The following is a 27,274-nucleotide window of genomic DNA, read 5'->3' as shown; positions in this document are numbered from 1 at the left end:
GAAACATTTCCTTTACCCCCCTATGGGTGTTGCTTGACATAAGTTATGGCTGTATGGATTTAGAAGCAGGAACATAAAGTTTTTCAGACATTTGTCAGAGAACTGTATCTATGTGGGTCACACTAAAGGTGGGAATATGAGATTTTTTGAGATGTAGGCCTTGCTTACAGGTGCTGAGATAGCAACATCTTGCTGTGCTTGTTTGTGACTGGACTTGGCATATGTAAAAGAATTGCTAGCTAAGGTGATGCTTTTGCAGATAACTGCATTAAGAGTTATCGCTGATCAATTTTTCTCCTTGTTGTGTTGCTAATAGGGAAAGATGCTTTGATGTAGCTATGATCTGTAGATTGCTTGCTGCAGACATGTCTGGTTTTGCCCTTTTTGATAAGGACAGAGATAATGTGTGAATTTACCCACTATCATACAGCCATACCACCATCGATTCTTACCTTAATGACTACGGTTGCACTGGCAAGACCTTGGCTCAGCCGACTATGAAATCTGAGCATGACCCACAGCTAAAAGAGTTGGTCTGTTGAGTGTGATTCAGCTCTGGTTAGGAGCATACTTGCATTCATCTCTTTAAAGTAATTCTTGATTTAGCTTCCATAAAATGGCAGTGAATGTTGTTGGGGAGGAGGCATAGAATAAAATTAATAGGAGAAAATAAAATAGGCAAGCTAAACAAGAATAACACCTAAAGTAGGAGACTGAGAAATGAGAGAGGAAAACATTTAAAGCCTCATTTCTAATAGCAATTGAAAAGCAGATACAATGGTTACCTTGGCTAAATAACTGCAGTGATCATTCTAGAACTTTCCTAAGCAGGGAATGATGAAGTCTTTGTTTTATGTTTTGGGAAAAGAGGGATCTAATTTCTTTACTTCTTCTACCCCCATCCTTCCTTGCCTTTTATAACACTGAGATCTTTAATTTCAGATCCTGCAAGTATCTCTCCGTGGGAGGATTCTTGGACCTCCAGAACCTTGCAGGGTGCTTGTTTAGCCAGGATTTGTCATTACTGCTTTCTTAATGTCCTTTTGTGCTATAAACCAGAGTATTCTGTACAATGCTAAAAATACTGACTCCCTCCTTCCCTCCCTACCCGTGCTGAAAGAAAACTGCAAATGCTAAAACAAGTGCAATTTGAGCTGAGCACCTCAGTGAAAGATAAAAGTTACAAAAAAGTCAACTAGCATTTCAAGGTTAAAATTATTTTCGACTCCATCTAGGTGATCTGTTGCTCTTAATGTATATGGAAAAGCATTTAAAATATGTTTTGTACTACCGAATTAGTGATATGGTTGGTTCTGTCTATGTTATCCCTAAACAGCATTAGTCCTAAGAACAGTCCTGTAAGAGAGCAGAACAACTTCTCTCCACCCTCAAAAAGACCTCAAAAAATTTTGCTTGTCATATTTTCTGAATGCTGTTTTCTGTGCAGACACAAAGGGAGTATTTTGAAGAAACAGAGGAAAATATTGACCAAGTCAAAGATCTTTATTGAAGAAGGGATTAAATAAATGTTTGTGAGTCATAAGAACCAAACAACACAAATATTTTTCTTTCCAGAAACATTCCGTCCTATTTTGATCATCAGCAATAAAGCTGAAAACAACAATGAAGCTATTGAATCTGGAATGCCAATTGTAATCCAAGAAAAATGACAGTATAGCTGAATAATGCAGATAAATGTCTTTGTAAAAAAGAAGCATTTGTATTTTAATTATTTTTGACATTAGAATTCCAGAGGCATTGTAAACTCTGAGGTAATTTTTTAAAACTTAATTTCCAAGGTAAGAGAGTAAGTTCTGTTGTTCAGATTATTCATGTGTGGTGAGTAACTTTGTATTAAAACTTAGTTTTAATAGAAATAGAATTGCTTCAATTTAACACTGCAGGGTAGACATGGAGGTGTTTCATAGATTCTCCAAGTACTGTTATTAAACTTCTCATGCTGGAGAGTATCGTGTTAGGTAGAATCAAGTTTGAATCCCAAATGTGCATCCTCAAACTGTATAATCAGATTCTCATTCCAATGTTACTTTTATCCTTCAAAGAATAAGTCCTTGCTTCAGTGATGATTTGTCATTAAAATTATGTCAAAACGTCTTAAAATGTTGTTGAAACTCTAAACAAACTCACAGCACACACAGGGCTAATTATGGATGCCATCTGTTTATTTTTACAAGGCCTTTTTCTTAAAGACCAAAGCATCTACTTGTTCCGATTAGTCACAAATTATTATAATGACTAAATATTTTCCTTATTTGAGTGTACTTGAAGGAAGAAAGACATGTGGTTTGTTCACTGACCTTTTCCTGTGTCACAGAGTGTATGCAGTACTGCATCACATGATAGAGAAACCATTGTGAAGTGCATTTTGTTAAGGCTCTTGGAGTACCGTTTCATAACGAAAATAGCAGGTCATGATTTTTATGTGGAAAGTCTTAAATCTGTCTTTGTGTGAAGAACATGCTTATAGCATGAGTTGCATTGTCTATCTGGTGTGCCCTGCACGCTGTTGCTGCTTTGATTTTTATTTTTTATTTATTTTTTTTAACTGTACACAGAATCACAGAATCACCAGGATTGGAAAAGACCTCCAAAATCATGCAGTCCAACCATCCACCTACCACCCATATTCCCCACTAAGCCATGTCCCTCTGTACAGCGTCCAGATGTTTCTTGAACACAGTGAATACAGTGGTTAAAGATTTTTTTCTCATGTTAATGTATTCATTCCTATCCATTCACATTTCAAAGAAGAAGGTGTGTACATGCATGTGCGCCCACATGTGTGCATGCTTGTACGCACATGCGTTGTTTAGCGTGAGCGACGGGTATTCCCATGGCAGCATCACCCAAAGCCGTTAGCAGCAATTTGCTGAGAGAACAGAGTGACTCTGTTGGTCCAGCCCAGCTATTGTGCATGCTAAGCACTAAACAGATAAGTCTGGAGGGGGAAAAAAATTGAAGGATCCATCTGCTCATTTCTGCTACACTGCGCTGATGTAAGATTACGCTAATCTGGTTGCTTGTCAGGACAGGTTAGTGAAAGCAGGCGAATGGGTGAGATTTAGGGTAGGCGAGTTCTGTGGCAAATTGTAAGCAGCTCCTGGACGTGCCGTGTTAAGTGTAGCAGAATGGGTTGATTATCAGCTTCTTTGAGATTCTCGGCTAAAATATATCTGGGGCTAATGTGCTAGTCTCTTCAAAACAAAATTGAACAGGAAAAGCTTCTAAGCAAAGAAAAACCACTTTATCATCACCAGGTGCTTTGAGTTTGTAAAATAAATGAAAAAAACCTCATAGTTGTTTCTCCTTTTGTGTGTTTCTCCTAGTTATTGTAATCTGCTAATTATTTTACTTTTTGGTGTTTCTCTACAAAGAAGGTTGCAGGGAGCTTGTCAAATATGTTTTTTGGGAGATGGAGAGGAAATACCAAGATGGGAATGTGTTCCTTGCCTGGTTCAATTTCTTGTTTGTGTGTTTGCTTATGGAGAGGGATTTCTTTGGTTGTTTTTGTTACCTACTGACTGACAGTTCTTGACCTTGCAGGTTGAACATCCCGTCACAGAATGCATTACCGGCCTGGACTTGGTCCAAGAAATGATCCGTGTTGCTAAGGGTTACCCTCTCAGGCACAAACAAGCTGATATTCCCATCAACGGCTGGGCGGTTGAATGTCGAGTTTATGCTGAGGTAAATGAGTGGTAATGGGGAGGAGGGTAGGTGGTAGAATTGCAGAGTAGTAATAACCAGGTGGGGATAGAGACCAAGGTGAAGTCAAGGATTGTCATACGAAAGGTGTGATTTAGAGCATGCAACACAAATGGTTAATGAGTGTTTGTAGAGGTTTTATTTCTTAATTCAAAATGTGGTGTGTATTTTTTACATACCTTTTTTTTTTTTCCCCCCAAATCAAAATAAAAAACGGTAAATGATAGCTAAGGTTTGTTTTGAAGAACATTTGCTATATATTCTGTTCGCAATTAATAATGCAGAATTTGTATTGTTTGGTACAGTCAACTAGAACTTCCCAATTTCTTATGTACTTGAAACTAAAATGACCATTGAAATAATTCAGTGGTTTAAAGAATTTTTGTTGTTGTTCCAAAACATTTTAATGGGCTGTTGAAGAAGCAAGTTGTGTCTGCTGAAATCACAGTTCTTCATAGGAAAAACTGCCTCTCTCATCTTAAAAAAAGCTTTCTAAAAAATAAAATGTATTTTCAAGCATGTTTAGGACAATTCTTCATGGTATCCGAATCAAGATAAGCTCATTTAAAAAATGACACTCAGCTTTCATTTTGTTTTAAGAACTTTTTAGACAACTGTACTTTTCAAATATAATCCAGCCTCCTGAGATATTCTTTTTTCCTCATGTAACTATTGCTGATTTATGGCCCTAGGCTTTTTAATTTTTTTCTTTCTTTCTCTTTGTGACGTACCCATAATCTTCAACTTGCTCTACTGGTTAAAAATTATGTGAATTGTTTTGATAAAGGATCAATATTTCTAATGTTATTGGCACGGAAGCTCTTCTGAGTATGCATAGGCTTCACCCTGGAGTAACTGATGCTTGGGCTTTCTTTTTGCTCAGCATATTTATAATTATGAGGGAATTCAAATAATGGATCTTAATACTTTGTCATGAGATTGGTTGTTCGTAGAATCCATACACTTATTTGCTATATTACTAAATTTGTATTAGTGTTGCATTATGTAGGTGGTTTCCACAGATGTGAAGGTCAGTTTGATTTCCAGTGATAGTTGAATTCCCGACTGCTCTTTTTATCTTTGGATTTTTTTCCTTAAACTTTTTTCTCAACGCCACTCCTTCTCTACATACTTTCCCATCCTTCTTCCAAAGCACAATGCAGTAAATGAAGATGTGGTTTTTGAAAGTTTTGGTGGCGCAATGTAGCCATGTGCAGAGCACTTTTTTTCCTACTGTTTTGACTGCAGTGCAAGAGAACGTACATGCTTCCACTTCTTTATTTTGTGTCACAGGGTTTGAAGAAGTGTAGTTCAACGCAAGTAATTCTGGGGAGGAAAGCAAAGCTATTCCAACCGTGGTTTCTGTTAGACTTCAAGCTATTTAACATCATTTTCTCCACATCTGTAAAAGCTTAATACATTCTCATGTTGAATTTTATTTCAGGACCCCTACAAATCTTTTGGCCTGCCATCCATTGGTAAACTATCTCAATATCAGGAGCCGTTGCATGTGCCAAGTGTAAGTAACTTGGTTCTGATTTTCATAGATACTGAGTGTTGAGGGTCTCATTTTTATAGACAAGGGATGTAAGTACTCAGTAACTTTGTAAATTAGGATCTGTCTTTAGCATTTGGGGGGGCTGGGGTGGAGAGGGTGGGGAGGGGGAGGGTCATGGCAATACTTACTTGTGCTACTTACAGATGAGTTTGAAAGTGTATGCTTCCAAGCTGGCTTTTGGATGTACTCAGTTTAGGTATAACAGGAAACCAGTATGTGTTGAAATATTTTACTACGTTCTATAACTTTGAGCTTAAGTTTTTCAAACACAGCTTAAGTGAAAATAATGAGACAGTTCAACGCTGAGTCAAATGCAGAGTAAACTCTTTGATGACCAAGAACTAAAGACATCAGTGAGAAACTGTCAGTGCTTTCTGCTTAACATTACAGATTTTGAAGAGCAAATTTGCTTCAGTTTATTATATGCAGATTATTACACTTTTCAAGATGCTGTCTATATATATGGAATAGCTGTCTAATAAATTGTGTTTTCTGATACTTGAAAAGAACAAGGGCATGACATTTCTGTAAAATCAAGGGACTCTAAGTCATAAGTACATATATATATATGACACTATCAGTGGAATTGCAAGGCTGTACCATCTGTGAATACGATTATTCAGTCTGATTGCTTGCACGGAAAATAGTGGAAGATTACAGGAGAAATCTTAAATGTAGAGATGTTATTGGATATATGATTTATTTTGCTTCTTAAATTGTTTTTGCCCATGTACTTTCTGAGGGGACCTGACCCTTTCTGGTCTTTAAGGCTTCATGCTGTGTTCAAAGCCTGGAAGCAGAAAAAAATTGTAAAGAACTAAAAAGCATTATGTGATCTTAAAGAGGAGATGAAGGGAAAAGGTATCATTGGATGTATCTAAACTTCTTTTTTTAAATGAAACAGAGTGTATTTAATAAGAATTTATAATGAATACTCCAGCAGTTGTTAGAAGTTTTCACCATGTTGTAATAGTTAACAGGATGTCAAACATTTTGCCCTTGCAAGTTTTTGCAATTTGCAATTTTCCAAACGTGAGACCTGTTGAAAGTACAAGTGATAATGGACAAACTATACCCCCTACGGTCTTTGTCCCACCAAATCTTTCTTCAATTAATGCTGCAGCAGGAGTTTTATGTAATAACATTTGCGCTTGTGAGCCATCCATACAAAGAAAAAACAATTAAAATGCCTTAAATGTTCTGCTTACTGCTGTTATTTGCTTGTGCGAATGTTGCATGTCAGCTAAATGGACCACAGAATAGATAAAGTGATTGGGTGCAGGAGAGTGCACACTAAGCTTTGTCTATCATTATTGCTGGGAGCAATCAAATTGATGCCAGCAGGACAGTAGACGCGTTGACAGCTGTAATTATGTATCTCCATGGTGATCACTTTTGGCCTGTCATGGAGGCCCACAAGTCCCCTCCCTTGCAAGCATTTAATCAGATTGGGCTGTCACTTGTCAGGTAGACAGGGTGGGCTGGGAGTTGTGCTTAGGGGGAGAGGTGAATTGAAAATGAAGGGTGGGAGATGCCTGATCGCTTCACGTGGTCCGTCGTGGTACTGAAGAAAGAAATTTTAATTACACTGGAGGCTTCAGAGCAGTGGTTTGAGGAGCTTATATGGAGCGTCTGGGCTGTTCTTTCTGTTCACTACTTCTGTGTTATTAAAAATAGAACTGCTATTTTTATTTGGACACTCATGGTTTGGTATCTTAATACATGTTTCCTGCCACTGTTGAACTAATTTCTCTCCTGAGAATGTCACGCCGTGAAGAACAAAATGAATACTACCAAAAAAAGTTCTTTACATTGTGCCACAGTGTTTGTTTTTTACATTTTAGATTTTAGAGTTGTCAAAAGTTGGATTTGGAAATCAGCTCAGATTTGTAGCATTTTCAGTTCATTTCTTCTAATTTTGTAAAGTTGGCTGTGATGGGCTGCATGCCGTATTTGACAGTTTCTCAAGTTGGAGGAGCTGCCATGCATGGATATGTGAGGTGTTTTCTTACCTGTAGATAATACTCTACTGATTCTTTTTGTCTCGTATATTCTGTAATTTTCATACAGCGTGGTACAAGGGAACGTCAATTTTTCATCATTGATAATGAATCTTAAGATGGGTAACCACAAAACCTCATATCATTGTAATTGTGAGCATACATATTTAATGCTCTTGCCCACCATGGAAAAACTGCTGCCATACCTCAAGAGCTCCAGCATTGCTCTTTGGCAATATGACCAGCCATCCATTCTTTTACCACTTGAACAGAAAGACAAAAACTGTTAGACTTGTACAGTTAAGAACTGGAAAATACTAGAAATCTATACCTGTAGGTGAGTGGAGTTTGATGCGCTAATAGTTCATTGCAGGACTGACATGTAAATTGGGCTTTTCCCCCACTTAAAGGTTTTTTTTTCTTTTAGTTTGCTGTTGTCATAGCATAACAACACATAATGATAGTTCAACAGCAATGAAAGTGTTTGGGGTTGTAATACCAATTTGCTGTGGAGTACAGTAAGATTTTGAACTGTAGCTTCTCTTTGATATTTTCAATGCTGAATAAAAGAAAGGAAGTATGCCAAGCAGAAGTAAATGCTGAAGGTCTAAAAGGTATTGCTATTATCTATCTACTTAGGGACTTTATAGTAAATATCTGTTGAGTTATGGTTTCTTTTTCATCTAATATTCATTGAGTTTTGTCACACCATATAGTTTATAAAATCATCTACATTTACTGGGCTCTGAAAATTTAACCACTGCAGGGAGAATTGAAGATGGTAAATGCATTTCTTTTTTTGCTGTCATTGTTTTTAGTCACCCTGAGTTTATTTTATGAAAATTAAACTCCTACAGAAGAGATTTCTTGAAATTCTACAGTATTTTTTGAAGATTTTTAAATTCCCTCTGTAATTTTTCCCTTTTCAGAATATTGTACTTAATAAAAAGTGTGGATTGTTTAGCAGTACATATGTTGTATATGAACAGAAACATAGAGCAGGTGGAGCCATGTAGTCAGTACCTTCAGAAGCTTTACGTTGATTTCAAGACCTGACTAGCCTGCTTTACTATGAGTGGGAATGATGCTATTTTCATAGATTTTTTTTTCTCTTTGTCAGAATATGATGTTCGTATATAAATACTTACGTGCATGTAAGTGTATATGTTAAGCACTATCAACACTTGTGTTACTTTAGAGACAAAAGTCACATTATAATTCATTTATGTGTGGAGTGTGAATGCCATAGCTTCATGTCTTATATATGATCATCATGCATTCAGAAAAGTTACATAAGGGGGGAGGTTTATACTAGATCACAGATTGAGTAGATGGATTCTTTTTGTTTGAATTTTTACATTTAAGCAAGCATCCTGTGAGGGTGGATGGTGTAGAAGCTACAAAGAGAGTTGAGACTTAAGCTGCTTATTTTATCTGTAATAATGACGTGTCTGAGCTACTTCTCATCAGTAGGTAATGTTAAACACCTGATATGGGTAGTGGGAAGCCTAGTTAAATGTAAATAAAACACATTCGGGTAAGATGCAGTACGAATGCTATGGAAGTGGTACTGCCTTTACAATATAAATAAATATACTACAGAAATGTAAATATGCAATGAATATGTAAATCTGAACATAAACATAAAAACATACAAATTCATAAATACACTTCTTTAATTAAACCTCATAAAATCCAATCAGTGTATTTTTACTGAAAAAGACGAGTACACCTGCTAGGGTGTCTTTTATGTCATTTGGATAATAAAGTCATCATCATGCCCTCATGTGGATTTTGTAGACAAGAGGTTCTACATGTGGTCCCTTGATAATCGCCTAAATTAAAATATTAAAGGCCTAGCAGCCGTTGCGTTGACCTTTTTCTGCCTTGCTGCAGACAGCTGAGCTGCTGTTTATTGCAAAGGTTCCTTCCCACAGGTGAAGATTTAAGTGAGATTCCAGGACCCTCTTCGCCATCCCCTTTACAATGCAGTATATCAGAGCCCTGCTGTTTAAACAGCTTTGATTAGAGTCCTCCATCATTGTGATCCCCAGAATGCATTTACTGCTCTTGAGTTATTTTGATTAGTATTTTAAAAATATTTCAGATTCCAGTGCTCAAAAGCAGCAATTTAATAAATATTTCTTCCCTAGAAATTGCTCATTTAAACAGTTTTATATGGCTAACCTCATTGCTACAGTGATGAAATCAAACTGAGAGATGAAAACAAGAATCACCATTATACTGAGTAACTTGTTGGCTGGTTAACAGCAATCGGCCTCTTCAAAAGGGATTTTTGAACTTGTGTTATTTTTTTCCGTGAATATTGCAGAATCAGAGATTTAATTGGGGCTGTGTCCTTACAAAGCAAAGCCATGGAAAAAGCTGTGTAAACATTAACGCCTCGGGGGAACAGCAGCAACAGAAAACACAATGGTTTACAGTCAAGAGGGCGAGGCAGAAAAGGAAAGTGTTACAGACATGAAAACCACAGGATCGGTATTCCTATAGAGCTGATAAGCAGAGCTCCAAAGTTCCTGCTGAATGCTCCTGAGTTGTATTCCCACTGGAACCTTCAGAAGGGCTGTCGTGAAACGTGTGGAATGTGATTACGTATAGATGCAGAAAGGGTGTGATTTTAAGGGGCGTCCTTCATGCCAGGTGTCAGTCAGAAGAATAATTACGACTATCTTATTACAGTGATTAAATCAGAGTTGGACGCGTTGTGAGTTGAGGTTGAAAGTGTGTAACACAACCTAAATCTTTAAACCAAATTTAACATTTTTACTGTGCTTTCTAAGGAGAACAAACGAGAATTTTGACTCTCAGATGCAGATTACATTTATGTTTCTTTTAAAGGAAAGAATGACTTAAAGGTATTTTTCCTGGTGGAGAAAAAGGCTCCCTTCCCCTTCTTCAACTTCTCTGAAAACAAGTTATTATCCTAGTTCTTCAAGAGAAAAATGTACACGATGAGCTTCATGAATGTTGGAAGAGAGCAGTAAGGTTTCCCCTCAGCCTCCTCTTCTCCTGATTAAAGAGTTAGGGTAGCATGGTTAGGTTGCAGTTGGACTTGCTGATCTTGAAGGTCTTTTCCAACTTGAGCAATTCTATGATTCTTTGATTCTATGAATATTATGTTTTAGGCCTACCGGATATATTTTATTGCATATTGAAGTTTTTTTTTGTTTGTTTGTTTTGTTTTGTTTTCTGAAGGTACGTGTTGACAGTGGCATAGAACAAGGAAGTGATATCAGCATTTACTATGATCCTATGATCTCAAAAGTGAGTTGATTATTTTTTAATATCCTTAAGGTATGAAATGCTGATTTTATACACAGATCGATAAGGAAATATGCCTTGAGGAAATATGAAAGGAATAAAGAAAAATACGTAATAGAGGAAGATTCAACAAAATTTTGTTTATATATTGACGCAATAATTATTTATCTTGCTGTTTCTGATTATTAAAAGGATTTCAAGCAGAAACCAGTATATTCTTTTAATGTATCCTAACCAGAACTGTTATTTTAGTTGTTCTGGCTTCTGAAAAGAAGCAGTGAAATAAATGGTTGAAAGTACTCTCTTGGTACTAGTTCATATTCATCAGTAATTGTTGGTAAAGTTAAACTATAAACAATATAGTCAGAGTTCATTTGTCGAATAAGTCTTGAAAGTTGGTTGGGGTGTTCACTCAACTCAATCTCTGCTCTAATTTTCAATGCACCTGAAAAAGAGAGAATCCTTTCACACACCCAGTTTTGTTTGAACTGAAAGTGATTGGCCTTCTTTCATCAAATGGATTGAGATCTTAGTTTTCTCTTGATGTTTTAGAGAGCCTCTGAAACATAGATCCAGTAATGGGCTAGAAATGTTTTTGAGATTGCAGTTTTACAAACTGTGTTCATTTTAAATGCTTTGCAGATTCTGGAGACAAACATTCTATTTTTAGTTAACTTAAATGCCTTTTGTTTTTTAGCTGATTACGTATGGCTCTAATAGAGCTGAAGCATTGAGAAGAATGGAGGAGGCTTTAGACAATTACGTAATTCGAGGTAACTACAGAAATTTGGGTTCCTAGTGTGATCTACTTCAACAAAACAGCTTGAAAATGTAGTAATTAGCAAATTGAGTAAAATTCCCACTTCGTAAGTGCAAATGAAAACAGGAAAAGCTTGTGTTAATTAAGCTGAGAAGATAGATCAGCGCTAAAGACTTCATTTTTTCTCCATTGTTTTTGCTTTATGAGATAAATGGTTAGAGGTAAATATTTGAATTATTTCCTCAATGAGATTTGAGAAGATGGTGGCATGTAATTTTTGTATTGCATAGTGGGGGGAAAGAAAGGGCCTCTGTGCTGTAGGGAATTAAAAGTAGTTGCTGCTTTATAGCAGTTTAATACACAGACTACAGTAAAAATATTATCACAGTTCAGTATTTGACTATATATATATATATTTTCTTATTTTCAACGTAGTTGTTTATGTTTGGGTAAATAGAGATGTACACTGATAAGTAAAATGTGTTTCAGCTCTTGGTCGGTGACTGCCTAGAAGCAGTAGATGCTCTTTCAGCTTTCCCAAGCAGCAGGAGTGAATCAACCATGACCACTTTAGCTTGTTTGAAGTTTTAAAAAGGGAAGTTGGGGTTTGTGTGGGAGAAATCTTTACATCTTCCTCTCTGTCTTATGGAAAAAAAAAAAAAAGTAAAGAAGGAAAACTCAAAATAGAGAGAAAAATTGGATTTTTTATTCTTTCTTATCCTGGGGATAAGTAGAGAAGGCAACTGTAATGTGGTAAAGATCTTCACTTTTCCTTTTAGCTGTGGTGTCTGAAAGAGGGTTTTTTTTTCATTGCTAGTCAGTATACTTAGGAGAACCAGGATAGAAGGGAAGGCAACTACTAGGGTTTGCTGGTTTTGTTGCTTTTTTTTCGTTTGCTTTTCGTTTGCCTAAACAGCTGCAGGAGGAGCAGGAGAGCCTAGCTTGCGTAGTAGAACAGCATGTTAGTGTTTCTTTAAAACTTGGTATGGCTTTAATGGTTTCTGACGAATAGTACAGATGCTACGTCAGACTCAAAATATTTATCTGTTCAGGGGAAAATGAGCATCTCTATACCACAGTGTAGCTAGATAGGTGGTAGGACTAGACTCTAAAATAGATTGATGCTGGTGGAACTTGAGCCTTTATACTACTGCAGTACAATGTGCTGATGTAAACCCCTGCTGTATATCAGCTTAGTAAATTTATATGAGCGAATGTGGCGAGAATGAAGTAGGATAGTGTTGTTTTTTTTCTCTTTTTAATTGAAACAGGTTCTTGACTCAAGTAGCAAATGACACTAGATGAATTATATTTAATGACAGTATTTGAATTGTACGTGGAGTGTGGTCTTCTATTGCGTACTATAATATGGAATGGAACCTAATGGTTTGTTCTTGGTTATTTTACATAGATGTGTTTGGTTAGTTCTACAGATACATAAATATCTAGAAAGGGTAGGTTGCCTTGCATCTGAAAACTATTAATTTGCATTCTTCATTTTTTTTAGTATCTTATTAATATGCATATATGCATTTAAATGCTCGTAACTGATCTCTCACTAGTATTTATACCACTGAAAAATTTCCTCGTGTATTAAAAACACTGAAAGAGGTAATAAATTAACTACAGGCAGGAGTGCATTCTTACTGTGTTACAGAGGATAGATTTTAATTTGCCATAGGTTTCAGAAGTTCATAAACTTTCAGGACGCATTTATAATTATGATGAGCAATGATTTCCATTTGAAAGCCAACAAGATTTTCATGTAGTTTTACACAGCAGTCAATTTCTTGTCAGGGTTTATTTATAAGCATCACACATAGATATTACAGTATCTCATATCTAGTGTGATTAATACTTCTATACTTGTCAGTGTAGTTCAGAACAATGCAGATTGGACAGGCTAGACAAATACAGAATTTCAGTTGTTCAGAGTTGTCTCTATTAAGTTCAAGTAAGCTTAGCAAGTGGTGAAGAAGAAACAGTACTCTCTATATAAATTGACAAAGAAACCCTGTAAAAAACAATTTAAAGCATTTTAAAATGATTTTTTTTTTTTTTTGCTTTATATTGTTATGTAACATAATATTAAACTGTATTGCTCTTTTGGGAACATGTCTCACATGGAGTCCATATGAGTAGTTGCTATTAGTAATTAAATATACAGATATTTTTAAAGTGGCTTTAAATTGGTTTTAAATTTGAATATTGAGCCCATATACAACTATTCAAAGATCTACATAGTTTTTCTGAATAGTGTGCTTCATGTTCCATATTCTGAAAAAAAACCTCATCGCTTTTGAAGCAGCTTTTGTTTGCTTTGTATTTTAGAGACTGTTTAGCTTTTCATTCTCAGTAACAAGTCTTTTAAGAGTTGCAAAAAATTTTAGCTAAGATTACCAGCTAAAGGCAGTGCAAACTGTACAGATAATACACACTGTGAGAATTTGGATTCCCAAGAATTGTAGCATTTCTGTCAACAAAAGTGTTTGCTTGCTCACCTATGGTGGCAATGGGATGGGGTGACTGGGTAGCAGTTGAGGACCATCTAATGGATAGCTTAGGGATCGCTAATGGAAGATGGAGTCTTTCCCATCACTTCTGTGTCACTAGTTCAAGGCAGGCAAAAGTTGGTAGGGATTTTTAGTCGCTAATATTTTGATGGTTGCTTGCTGACCCATGTGAAATCAGTGGTCTTTATTGAGTTCCGAGAAGACACATGTCCTCTTGGAACAAATGCCAACATATAATGTCATTCATGGTGGTCTCAGTAGAGAATCCAGGGACTGAAGGGGCAGAATGACTCTCCTGGAGGTGACTCATCCAGGGTACCTGGAGGCATGCTGATAGCGAAGTCCCTGCACTTCACAGTGCTCCTTGTGTACTGCCTGTATGAACACACATTCAACTTCCACTGCTGTGACTTTAGGATATCCAAGAATTATCCCATTGCTTTTGGCTCCATTCTACTTGCAGGGAACAAATCTGTTCATCAGCAGATGCTACCAATGTACTTAACTCAAGGTATATTCAATGTCGTCACAGGGAAGCAAACAACATGTTCATTTGTAATATCTTGTTATTTATGGGATCAGATGAAAGTAAAATACATTTGAGGAGTGCATTGGCTTAAATGATCTCCTGAAGTCCATTAACATCTAAATTATCCTGACATGAACTTACTCTTCCACTGAGATGTGATCTAAATTTGAAATCTCAACTAAGATTTCTGAAAGTAGAACTGATTGGCTCACCACAGGTGTGACTGGGCAGATAGCTTAAATCATTGTATGCAACCTGTATTTTTTTCTTTTAATATATTCCCTGATGATTCAAGTATAAAGCAGTAACATCAATTTAAGCCTTTGTGAAAAGTTAGACTTTCTCTGTTGAGGTCTTGTTCACTGAGGAGAGAGAGGAATGCAGTCGACTGCTTGAGAAAAAGAAGAAGAGAAAAAAGAGGAAGAAGAAGATGCAATAAGGAGTAGTAGTAATAAGGAAGGCACAAACCACAAGGAAGGTTTCTTCCAGCATAGACTAAGAGAGCAAGTACTTAAAACTGGAATGTGATAAATAACTGCGGTGAATGTTTGAGGGGAAATGGGAATATGGAATTGAAGTCTGTGATATGAACTGAGGCCTGAAAGGACAGTGACAGCAGAAACAGTGTGATTTTCCAGCTGTAAACGTACTAATTGGGAGGAAAAAACAAAGTCCACTTGTGTTACTTAGTGAAGACCTTCTGGAAAAAAAGAAAAACAGAGACACACTTGAGTATTTTGTCATATAATTCAAAGAAAATAATTTTCAGGTAATGAGGTTTTCACAATAAACTTTAATTTAAATCCAAACAACTGTTTATCAGGAATTACTGAATGCCTGTTATATATTAAGTAAAAAGGTATTTCTCAATGGCAGTGATGTAAATTAAATAGTATTTTGTATTCTAATTTCATGCAGGTGTGCTAGAGAACTCACTGGTATTGTGAAAAAACCTTCGTATGTAAAGCAGTTTTCCTGCAGGGTGCTTATTCTTAAAAAAGAATATTTTTGGTCTCATTCTCCTGTCTGTGCTTTACAAAAGTGCTGCAAGAGATTCTGCAATGGAACTGTGTATTTTCCCCTTTGGGTAGCAGAGGTAACGAGGTTTGGGTTCCCTGACCCTTTGCAGCAGAGATCATCTGGCTCCCAAGTGGGTCATTGTGGAAACTGAAACTGGAGAAGGGAAAGCAACTAGCAGATAGCAGTGCCAAAGTGATAAAAGTGACCATTATTAACGTCACTTCAGAATGCACATTCTGGCACAAAGGAAGATTTTCCTCCTAGTTCTCCTGTCCTTTTTCTCTTCAACCAGTTGCAGGGGTAGGGGTGGGAATGGCAGCTTCTCAGTAGAGCTTTATGGCATGTAGTTTAGGAAGGTTTATTGACTACTGAGCTATGGGAGAGGAAGAGAAAGTCAAAGTACTGACTGATCAGGTGAAAGGGGAGGGTAATGTTACTGGTGCAGGAGAAGAAAAATAAGATGATTTACTTCTTTTTTCTTTTATGAGATGATCTGTGGAAGTGAGAAGTTACAGGAAAAACAGTGTGCCTTATTGAGGAGACATCAAAAGACAAGTATTGCTACTTCTAGTTAGTACTGTTACTTCTAGTTAAGCCCCTTAGAGATAATATTGTCCTTGTGACCTATTCCTCTTCTCCAAAGTGAAAGAGTGGCTGGTGAGAGGGTGATGGCAAGCTAGTCATCCTCCTCCTTTCACTTATTCTTCATAAAGTCTTCCAGTTATTCTACTGATTGAAACATTTATACATTCTTACTAACACCATAAACAGTAGGCTGCTTAATCTTATTAAGGTTTTCAGAAGTCCGTGTGATACAAAATTTATCTTCTGATTGGACTAATGATTTTTACAGTAGGATATTATCATATACTATCTGCTTTTTTCTTCTTTTCCCCCCTTTATTGTGATCTGTGCATTTTGTGAGCTCAGGACTTTAATAGTGGGAAAAATTAATATTTTATTTGAAATACGTGTTTGGTTCCAAGGGTCAGCTGTATAAGGATCCTATATACGAATTTGATGTGGATGTTTGTGTATTAAGACTTAAATTTAAAATTAAAAAAAAATAAAATAAAACAGAAGAAACTGTGGAAGCCCTTGTTTGCTTTTGGATTTTGTATGCCTGTAGCCTGCTCTGAAACGAATCAAACACAGTTACACAGTTGAATGTTGAAGGATTTAAGGAATATTATGGCAACGTTTGGAATTGCAAGCATGGGGGCTAGCTGTGTGTGGTAATCATGAGCCTTGAAAAGTTTGCCATGCTTTCATAGTCTGTGCATATCACTGATAATGCTCTTGCTTTAAGAGGAAAGTAACTTAAGTTTATTACAGCACAGCACAGAGCTTGGTTAATACTTTATTATTTTTGGTTAAAGAAATGGACAGGGATGCCATCTAAACTTCATACCATTTATTCTCATGCAGCATTTAAAATGATTGGTGATAATTTGGCTCTGCTGTTTTTTTAAGGAAAACATCCTCTGCACGTTGTTTTTGCAATCCATAGGTATGCAGATAAAGCTCTTTTTATTTCCTCAGCACAATTTGAAACTATCAGCAAGTTAAGTATATTCGACTGCTTATCTACAGAGAGGCATGTAGGACTCCAATTAAGTTTACACGGATAAACGCAGATTTGTGTTTGCAAATGTCAAGATGACAGAAGCTTAATACTGTAAAAAGGCCAATCAACACTGAATATGTTTAGTGTCAGTAAATATTTATAGTGAAAACACGGCTTATGGTTTTGTGACTTAGCATTCCAGGTTTGTTCAGATGATATCCTGTTCACAAACCCGATAAGAAACTTCTGTTTTCTGTAAAATCTTTTTCATCTTTCTGCTTTTAATTTTTTTTTTTTTTGAAAGTAGGATAGGAGCTGGGCAGCAGTTTGTAACTTAATAAAAAAGAGGTACTTTTGCCGAGAGTTTAAGGTAGGTATGGTGTAGAGAATGTACAAAGAGAGGCAAGATAAAAGAGACGGACAGTATGTAGAGCAATTTCTTCCAAATATTATTATTATTTTTTAATGAGAACTTCAAAGCAGCATTTGCTAATCAGCCCTCTTGAAAGATGTGATTATTTAGTATGCTCATGTGTTCATTAGGCAATAACAGGAGTTTAACTACAAAAGCGATTGAACCTCAGGATTATATATGTTATATATAAGACTTAAAAATATTTACATTTCTTATTTCATTATATCTCCAGAAGTTAAGCGTTAATCCTCTCTCTTTTACAAAAGTGTTCTGGAAAATGGTATGTCAAAATTGAAATCCGTGAAGTGCATCTTAAATTGAGCTTCTGCTGATGTAATGTGGTATGAAGAACACAGATGAGTAAAAGGAAAAAAAGATACAAGAGACATTGATTATTGTTTTTTATAATATTTTGACTTGGAGAAAAGAAGAATATAGCTACAACTGCAGTTCTGCACCGGTCTTAACAGTGTAAAAGAATGATGCTGAAGTGAAATTTTGTTTTCTGGAGGGGGAAATAAATTGATACAGTTTGGGATTTTGTTTGTTTGTTGGAAATGTCATGCCTTGTCAAGTTAACAAATGTGATTTTGTTCTTGGCAGACAGCAGACTTGGTCAAGAAAAAAAAAATCCCCTGAAAGCCACTGCAACATAAATATAATATACTTGAGTTTAGTGTGTAACTTTGCATGAAATAAGCACTGCCTGTTAGCCTCTGTTTGATCCTGTGAGAGTGTGGGGCTAATGTCTGGCCAGTGTTTTGGAAGCAGCAGGTAGTCAGGAGCAAGCTGCTGTAGGGGTCCATATTTCTGTAGCCTGGCAGTTACTCACACACAGATGGAGACCTTATGAACTTTGACAGAGGTCATGCTAAATTGTAAATCTAAAACTTCTAGACTTCTGAAGGATTACATTGGTGCATTATTGTTGTTGTTATTTTTTGAACATACAATTAGGGACACCGCTAAAGATAGCAACTTGGGTTTGAGAAGCAGATCAACCATGCAGTCATGCTCACATAATGATCATAGAGATTGATAAAGATAGCGTTTTGTGATACTCTAAAGGGAAACTGATGCATGTTAAAATTGTAATCTACATATGTAGAACACATGGTATTGCTTCCCAGATACCAAAGCTTGCCTGCTCTTGAACTTATTAAGACAATTTTAGACCGTAAAACATTTCAGAAGCTTCTGATTCTTTTGGTGCACACAATTTGAAAATAATTAAGATATAGGCTTTTTCTACTTCAGGTCTTTTGGGACAGTTAGTTGAGACATCAAGCTCTCTGTCATCAGCCATCATCTCACCAGGAATCTTATAGTGATTTAGGAAAGAAAAACATGACATGATCTGGTTACACGTTGTGTATTTAAATCCTGCTTTCAAAGTCTGAGAGCTCCTCTTTTGTTTTCTTGTTGCAGTCCCATAGCTGTACTTAATAGATGAAAAACTCTGTGATATTTCAATTTACTATGCAAATTGGAAAACTCAGAGGGAGAGATCAATACTTTCACTTATCATAGAATCCCAGAATGGCTTAGGTTGGAGGGGACCTTAAAGATGATGATCTAGTTCCAACTCCCCTGACATAGGCAGGACTGCCACCCAGTAGATCAGGCTGCCCGGGATCCCATCCACCCTGGCTTTGAACACCTCCAGAGATAGGGCATTCACAACCTCTCTGGGCAACCTGTTCCAATGCCTCACCACCCTCTGAATGAAAAGTTTGTTCCTAACATCTAATGTAAATCTCCCCACTTCCAGTTTAAAACTATCACTATCAGACAATGTAAAGTCAGCCTCCTTCCTGCTTGTAAACTCCCTTCAAGTACTGGAAGGCCACAGTGAGGTCTCCCAGAGCCTTCTCCAAGCTAATCAAGCCCAGTTCCCTCAACCTTTCCTCATAGGAGAGGTGCTCCAGCCCTCTGATCATCTTAGTGGCTCTCCTCTGGACTCGCTCCAACAGCTCCGCGTCCTTCCTGTACTGCGGGCCCCAGGCCTGGATGCAGTACTCCAGATAGGGTCTCACAAGGACAAAGTAGAGGGAGACAGTCATCTTCCTCTCCCTGCTGATCACCCCTCTTTTGATACAGCTGAGGATATTGCTGTTGCTGTAAATTCACGTTGCTGGCTCATGTCCAGCTTTTTATCCATCTGGACTCCCTTGTCCTTCTCTACAGGGCTGCTGTCAATGAACTCTTCTCGCAGACCGTACTCAGATCTGGGATTGCCTTGACCCAAGTGCAACACCTTCTGTTTTGTGTCAGCCAAAGAAAAACTATTTGCTTTCAAGTTGTAATCATTTTGCATAAGTTTTTTTTTTTTTTTAGTGGAGATGTAAAGTGTGTTTATGAAATCAAGATCCATAAATGACTATTTAGGTCACAAGCAACAAGGAGGCTGATCCTCTATTAATCAAATGGTCAAATTTTGATCTTGTCATCATTGAACTGCTATAATGTGCTTCTTAATGACTCACGAGCTAGTCTTTAAAGCTATGACTTCATGACTCAATGAGGCTGATTCCATGTGTTGAACGTGGTTTCAGTAGTGGCCACACCGAGAGCTTGAAAATTCACACCAGCAGCAGACTGTAGGGGGAAAAAAGCTTTACAACTGTTTGAGCTGGTCTGCACATAAAATAACAAGACTGTTATTCATACTTCTAAACTGAAAAAAACACAAAGGGAAAAGAAGTGTAAAAATCTCCTTCTGTTGCCCCAGCAATTAAGTCACGGTACTGCTAGTATCTCTGCTGATAATATCTGTTTGAATAGGAAAAAAAAATCCAAAAAGCTTAACTTGAAGCTGAGAGTAACCAATAGATTTCTTTTTTTTATGAAGTTCCACTGGTGTCTCTTATGAAAAGTTATGAAAATGCTATAAACCATGTACATATTTGCTATAAGGCTTTTTACCATCTTTCATTACTGTGGTTGGGGTACAGCATGGCGTGTATCTTCCACAGCAGTGTGTTTATATAAGCGTGCAGGTTAGCAAGATGGGCTGGGATTCATTGGAATAGGGCTGAAATGTGTGGTCATGACACATATGTCATTTCAGTGAGATGACCAAGTCTCTTGGTTATGCATGCTGTCATTGAATTAACTAGGTGTTTCAGTTAGGTCTAGTGTGGTGAATGTTTTGAGAGTTATTACACAATATTGTTATTACACAATGTTGTTAATTACACAACAGTGTAATTAAGAGAGTTCAAGGAGGATATCTTGAAGTAGGATTGGAGAAAAACTGGTAAATTTGCTTTGATTACAACAGTAGTGTGGTCTCTAAGTTCTAAATAAGTTTCCTTGAAGATAAGAGCACATTTTTAAAAGTTGTTTCCAGCTGTAATTCAATTAATATTCTTACCTAATGTTGTGTCTGTGTTTTATTTGCAGGTGTGACTCACAATATCTCTTTATTGAGAGAAGTGATCATCCATCCACGCTTTGTTCAAGGAGACATCAGCACTAAATTCCTTCCTGAAGTCTATCCCGATGGATTTAAAGGTTTGTTGCTCATGGGAATTTTTTTTTCTTCCCTTCAGAGTTGTTATTTCTGGTTATTTTTCATATTTTATATTTACATGCTCTCATGTTCCCCAGTCAGTCCTTACACCTTTTTATGCATCTGTCCATGCAGACAGGTTTTTCTAATAACATAGGATACGATTGAAACGGTTACCTTCTTTACTTTCAGAAAGGCAAAATATGTATCTGCAGTGACAAAGTAGTAAATTAAATACAACCAGAGTTGAGCAAAACAATTTGTAGGCGATATGAAATATGTAAAATAAATATCAGTTCAGCTCTGCCACGCTGTTGCGCTTCATTACAGACAGCGCTCCTACTGTTACCTGGAGATGAGATTTCTCTTTACCCATTGCTATTCCTTCTCCTGTGGGTTTGTGCAGCATCTTTAGGAGCACCTGTTTGTGCTATTTTTGTTCACCTCAACATTGTTTTGGAGGATACGGATGTTTTGTCAGAGTATTCCATTAAGCTAGTCTTGATACACTACGTTACATGTAGTGATGGGAAATAAGCATACATGCAGATGTTTCTTTACAACATCCTGTCATGGTGTGAATGACGCTATCACAACCTTCTTGGCCTCTTTGCTCTCCTCTCCCCCTTTTTGGGGAGAATTAAATGGAGATAATTAAGATAAGGAGGCCTCACACTTCAGCTGACATTCATGAGGAAGAAGGTCTTCCTTACTTAACATATACATGTTTGTGCCTCATCTTTCCTGGGTCTTTGGGTCTTCTGTGAATCACGTGGAGATTCCTTTCTCCCCAGTTAAATCATTAACCCAAAGTGGCAAGACTCTCATCCCACTTTGGAGACAACTCTGCTGGTTTGGCATTGACCAGAAATGACTAGTACCTTGCAAAGTGCTCACTAAGGAGCAGAACAGATTTTTCTTACCCCACGACTCAGTGTGCGAGTTTGATTCAAAGAGTATTCAACCACAGAAATACTTTATATCATCTTGTAATTGGCTGTTCTATTTGATGCAGTCCTACACAGGAGATTAACGCGTCCAGCTTGTTCTTGGCTCCTGACTGAACCAAAGAAGTAGGAATTAGTCACCTTGGATGGCAGTAAGCTTGGGATTGTTGAAACTCAAATGTTCTTTCTCTTCTTTGCTAAGGTACTTAGCTAATCCTCAGATAACTGAGCTGGCTTTCATCCGCCACAGACTTGAGGGTGCCCTGATCTGCTGTGTGGGCTCTCTGCTGCTGATTAGCAGGTCTGACTCTCTTCCTTTCCCTGACACTTTCATGTGGAATTCCATGTCCAATCTCTTTGATGGTTCAGGGACTTTTTAGTCCTTTTTCTTGGTGAATTCAGTTTTCTAAACCACCAGCACACTGCATTTTTCCTGTTGCTGCCTTTGAGGTAGTCTTTGAGAGTTACCAGGTTGACTTATCTCATGGAAGAGTCTGGTGAACTTTAGCAGATGTGCAAAGTGAGAGACAGGCTAGAAGTGGGGAGAAGGGAACAGTTAGGTAGTTTTATACTATGTCATGAAAAAACATCTGCACCTGTCACATAACTGAGAACAATGAAAATAAAAACCATTCTACCCTTACTTGGGTTCTTTGATCACTTTTAAGAAGACAGGAGAGGTTTTACTGTTGCAGGAGAGAGACCCCGTACTCTGTATTTTTGACTCTAGAAAGGAACACGTCTCTTCTTTTATTTGTCCTTTTAATATTTTATATTGCATTGTTAACCAGTATATGTGGTCAGTCAGTTGTGGACTTGTCCACAAATTTCAAGATGCCAGTAAATTTCTTTGGGTCATATGACTTGAGCAGCATATGCACATATTTGTGTGCATATGTCCACTGATGCAAATAATTGATTTGTTGCAGTCTTGAGGTAATATTGTATTAACATTAACATTTATTTTTATTTTAACATTATCTACATTAACACTGTAGTAACATTAAGGATAAACTTTTGCTGTAGACAGTAGAAAACATGGAAAGAGATATTAGTTCACAATAGGAACTAATGAATGACATGAAATGATTCATTCATTCAGTATGAAATGTCTTGATCCTCTCCTTCCATGCACCAAATACAGACATACATGAGACTTCTTAAGCTCAAGGAGGGAAGGTTTAGATTGGATGACAGAGGGAAGTTCTTTACAGAGAGAGTGTACAGAATGTTTACAGAGGTGATGGAACAGGCTGCCCAGAGAGGTTGTGGATGCCCCATCCCTTGAGGTGTTCAAGGTCAAGTTGCATGGGGCCCTGAGCAACCTGGTCCAGTACCAGATCTGGAGGTTGGTGGCCCTGCCTGTGTCAGGGGGATTGGAATTTGATGATCCTTGGAGTCCCTTCCAACCAAAGCCATTCTATGATTTTTTAATGATAAATAAAATGGAGAAATGATTATTACAAAGTATTTGTATTTCAAGTCAAGAATACTGATTCAGACCTCTCTCAGGTAAATGAGAGCCCTTTTGATGATGTGATTCCCTTTGGCTTGAAAAACTACCAATCAGTTGAATTGGAGGATAGGTTGTTAAGTGCCTATTGAAAATTTTCTGCAAATGCAAAGATTTTTATGGAAAGTGTTGGAGGCAAACAAGAGTCTTCTGCAGATGATGTACTGAAACTCAGCAAGAGAAGCAAAGGAAAATCAGCTTATACAGTGCAAGTTCTCTACTCATTTCACAAACCTCTTTATAAAAACCCATCATAAATTTTGCTTTGAAAAAAAAAATATTTGGGATGATTTGAAAAATTAGAATGAAGTATGGTAAGAGTGGATTTGAAAACACCAAAATGTTTGTGCTGCTGTTCAAAGTAGAGATCCAGCATTTTAAATTTAAAACTTAAAAAATACAAATAAAAATCAGTGAAGATGCATGCTATATTAATGCTTACATGGAATTTAGTGTGTTTTATTTTTAAACTACAAAACTGCCACTGTTGATCTACACTGATGTAAAGAACATCTGTTGTTTTCTTTCTGTTGACTGCATGAGGACTGGCCCATTCCTTAAGTGCATTTTTCCTCAACAATAACAAACAACTTTTGTGTTACTGAAAATAAGTAGGGAGAGATTTATTTTTCAGTGTTGTTTTGAAGACTTTTATAGTAAGACTCTTATTAAAAAGCTTTTACTGTAAGGTAAGAAAAAAATAACTATTAGAAGTACTTTAACAACCTTCACATTAACCTGTGATGTCTACTTCAAATTACATCTGGAACTGGGATGTCTAGTTATTTTCATGATTAAAGCTTAACTACTTTTCTTCCATTCTTTAAGTAAACAATCATTAACGAAAACATTTTGTCTAGTTCACGTTATTTTAAAATATTCCTGTGCTGAAACTGGACTGGCTTGGTGTATGATTAGTGTGGGAAGACAGCTGCTGTCTAGAATGCTGGCTCGCTAGTAGGTCAGCTGGTGTGGGTTACTGCTCTGTGTACACATGTATGTACTGGAAAGAGAGCAGATCTGAAGTTGGGTGCGGCATCACAGATTAGGTTAAATGTGACATGAATATGCCTGTCTTATTGTGGCATCCAAGCTCTTTGCTCAGAGAATGAAAATATTTATGAAGCATGCAGGAGTAGGCCATACTACTAGAGTGCTGTCAAACAAGCCGTCCTTTTACAGCTTCCAAGCAGCCTGGAATGCTTCAGTACTTCCTAACCTTTCTACCGAAAAAGAAACATATTATCTATTATCCCTGTTTTATAGGTGCAGAAAGTACCTCTATGTTCACAAAGATCCAAGGGGAGTATGTAACAAAGGATAAATTAAACCCACGAGTCCTTAGGTTACTATACTATACATGGGATCATTCCTTGTCGTACAGTTGATTCACAGTTAATCTCTTTTCCTGGCTAACTTTGAATGTAGAGATACTTTTTAATGAACGACTCTTCCTGGTTATTCAGTGATGTCTCAAATGCTTGGTCAATATCTTTGAAAGACAGATCCTACAAATGGGAAGTGGGGTGTTTTCCAAGAGGTTATTGCAAAACCCATACAAGAGCACAGAACAAAGGAAAGAGTTCTTTATTTTCCCATTTTCTTACATGTTGATCTCATTTGTTGGAAAGGAAAAGCAGAAGTTCTGATAGATCCAGGTGGGTCCCTTCCGACCCAAGTGTTTCTATGGAAAAAGTGGAAGGTTCTTTCTCCAGAGTATGAGTGGCTCCAGAGTGTGTTTGAGGTAAAGGCCTTAAAATACATTGTGTTTGTCATAATTATATGAAGTAGAGAAATAATTGCTCCCCTTTACTCAGCGCTCACTCATGAAACCACTTCTGCAATCCTGGGTGTACTTTTACCCCTCTCACATGTATGAGAAAGATGTCAATAATCTTGAGTTTCGTAGAGAGACTGGGGTGTTGGAGTAGATGATGTATGAGGACAGACTGGGAGAAACAGACTGGATTATCTTAGAAACAAGAAAGCTTAAGGAGAACCTAATGGCGGCCTTCTAGCCTCTCTGAGGATATTCCTGAGACAACAGAGCCAGGCCTTCAGTGAGGTGTATAGCTGGAGTGAGATACAGGTAGTCATAAGTTGAAATATGGGTGGTTCCTGTTGGATATAAGGCAACAAGAATTTATTCTAATTAGGACTGATTAAGCATTGTGATGACTTGCCCAGAGAATATGGAGAGTTTTTCAAGACTTGCCTGAACAAAACTGGGCAACCTGGTCTAATGCTGATGTTGAGATTATCTGCTGGGGTGACAGGTGGATTCTGCATAGACTAGAGACCTTCCAAGATTCCTTCCAGCCTTGGTGATTCTAGGATTATGTTTTATACATAAAAACACTTATGAGGTGAATTAAAACTTCAGATATTATTTAAATTGTTTTTAATTGGATGGAGTAATGCTGCTTCTCTGAATGTGTTACAGTTAGAAGGGAGAGAGGATTGTTGCTTTTAATTCTATTTATGTTCTCTATAGTAAAACCAAGTCCTTGTTTCAATATTATTAAACTACTGAATTATAAAATTTATTTTAACAGAGAGCTTAGTTGACTTTCTTATCTATGCCAGATGTAGTCAAGAACTTGTCTTAATTTGTCAGTAATACTTTTGTACTTCAAAATAGTAGAGGTTGCCTTTCTGTATGCTGTAGTGTCCACGTAAAATATGATCACTGGCTCTGAGAGACATACTTCTTTCTATATGCTGAATAGTTTGGGATTGCATATGCAAATTATATTGTTTGTATTTTTCCGTGACCAGTTTTGGGTGGAACAAAGTTCATCTGGACTTCAGAAGAAATGAAAACCTCTAACAACATCCAGCTTTGTTTTCTGCTTCAGCCTACTTGGTATACATGTTATCTGTAACTTCATAATCCATTGGGAAAACCTCAAGCCCCAACAGAACCTAAACATTATGTATGCATTGCCTGCATTGCCGTGGATATGAATTATGCATTGTACTTTCTGATTTAACCATTTTGTTTTAAGTTTTTATTCTTTTCAATCGGAAGACAGTCGCTTTTCAGCTATTAAGTAACAGACCTGGGCACATAACCAGAGCTTGTTTGTGCTTTTCTATTTTTTCTGTAACTGATGGTACAAAACACATTTCTAGGACAAAATGCAAATGAGACTGTTATGGGAAAAATGACCTTTCATGTAATTTAATTTGGTGTTGGTTATGTAAAGTAATTTCATGAACCTTTCTGACTCAGCTTGGGGGATACTGGGATAATATTGATTTAAGCAATCATAACATCAGGGAAATGAGAGAGAAATACTTTCTCCATGTCTTCTCTCCATCCAGGGTACTGCTATTTAGTAGTAATAGATGCGGACTGTCTGCTTTTAAGTAATATGAGTAACAGTGCTTCCACTCCTTTACTTGTGACTTAGTTTTACTGCCATTATTCTTGTTTCATGTTCACATGGTATGATTCAGTTCAGTGATACTGAGAATGCAGGGGTATATCCTAGGTTGAGCAGAGAGACTTGGGAGCTGCTGTATGCTTTATGGTATAGACAAAATCTCTATGTAGCTCAGGGATCTGCAGTATCCAGTAAGGAGGATAGAACAGGGTAGTGATAGAACTTCCCATCTTGGAAGCTGGGGAGCCTCGCTTCTTACTCATTTCACTTTCTGTCAAGGCAGCACATAGAATAATGCCTCAGAAGCAGCTCTGTTACTTTTCCCATCGATCTTCTGCATAGTAAACATGGAAGACTTTCCTTTTATTTTAAAGACTATGGCTTTATTGGTGGAGAATAGTCACTTCTACTTCAAGACATTCAGTTGAAGTGCTGAAGGGTGGCTTGTAAGATAGAATAATACCTGAAGAGAAACAAAGGTATTTCTATCTGGAGAATTTATGTGTTTCCAGATATAGTAACATAATAGGAGGTTTCAGAA

At 37.1% G+C, this 27,274-nt stretch overlaps 1 protein-coding gene across 9 annotated transcripts in view; it reads left to right on the top strand.

Moving 5' to 3' along the window:
• PCCA (propionyl-CoA carboxylase alpha subunit) overlaps positions 1-27,274 on the top strand; it is a 270,716-nt gene that overhangs the window by 119,140 nt on the left and 124,302 nt on the right. For all 9 annotated transcript variants that reach the window (XM_040706028.2, XM_416970.8, XM_046913872.1 and 6 more), the window contains 5 exons: positions 3,565-3,708; positions 5,171-5,245; positions 10,501-10,569; positions 11,264-11,339; positions 20,776-20,886. In XM_040706028.2, the coding sequence (XP_040561962.1) occupies positions 3,565-3,708; positions 5,171-5,245; positions 10,501-10,569; positions 11,264-11,339; positions 20,776-20,886 (475 nt within the window). The remainder of the gene's footprint in view (positions 1-3,564; positions 3,709-5,170; positions 5,246-10,500; positions 10,570-11,263; positions 11,340-20,775; positions 20,887-27,274) is intronic.

The sequence above is a fragment of the Gallus gallus genome, chromosome 1 (assembly GCF_016699485.2).
Source record: "Gallus gallus isolate bGalGal1 chromosome 1, bGalGal1.mat.broiler.GRCg7b, whole genome shotgun sequence".
Classification (NCBI taxonomy): domain Eukaryota; kingdom Metazoa; phylum Chordata; class Aves; order Galliformes; family Phasianidae; genus Gallus; species Gallus gallus.
This window is presented reverse-complemented; position numbering and strand designations above follow the sequence as displayed.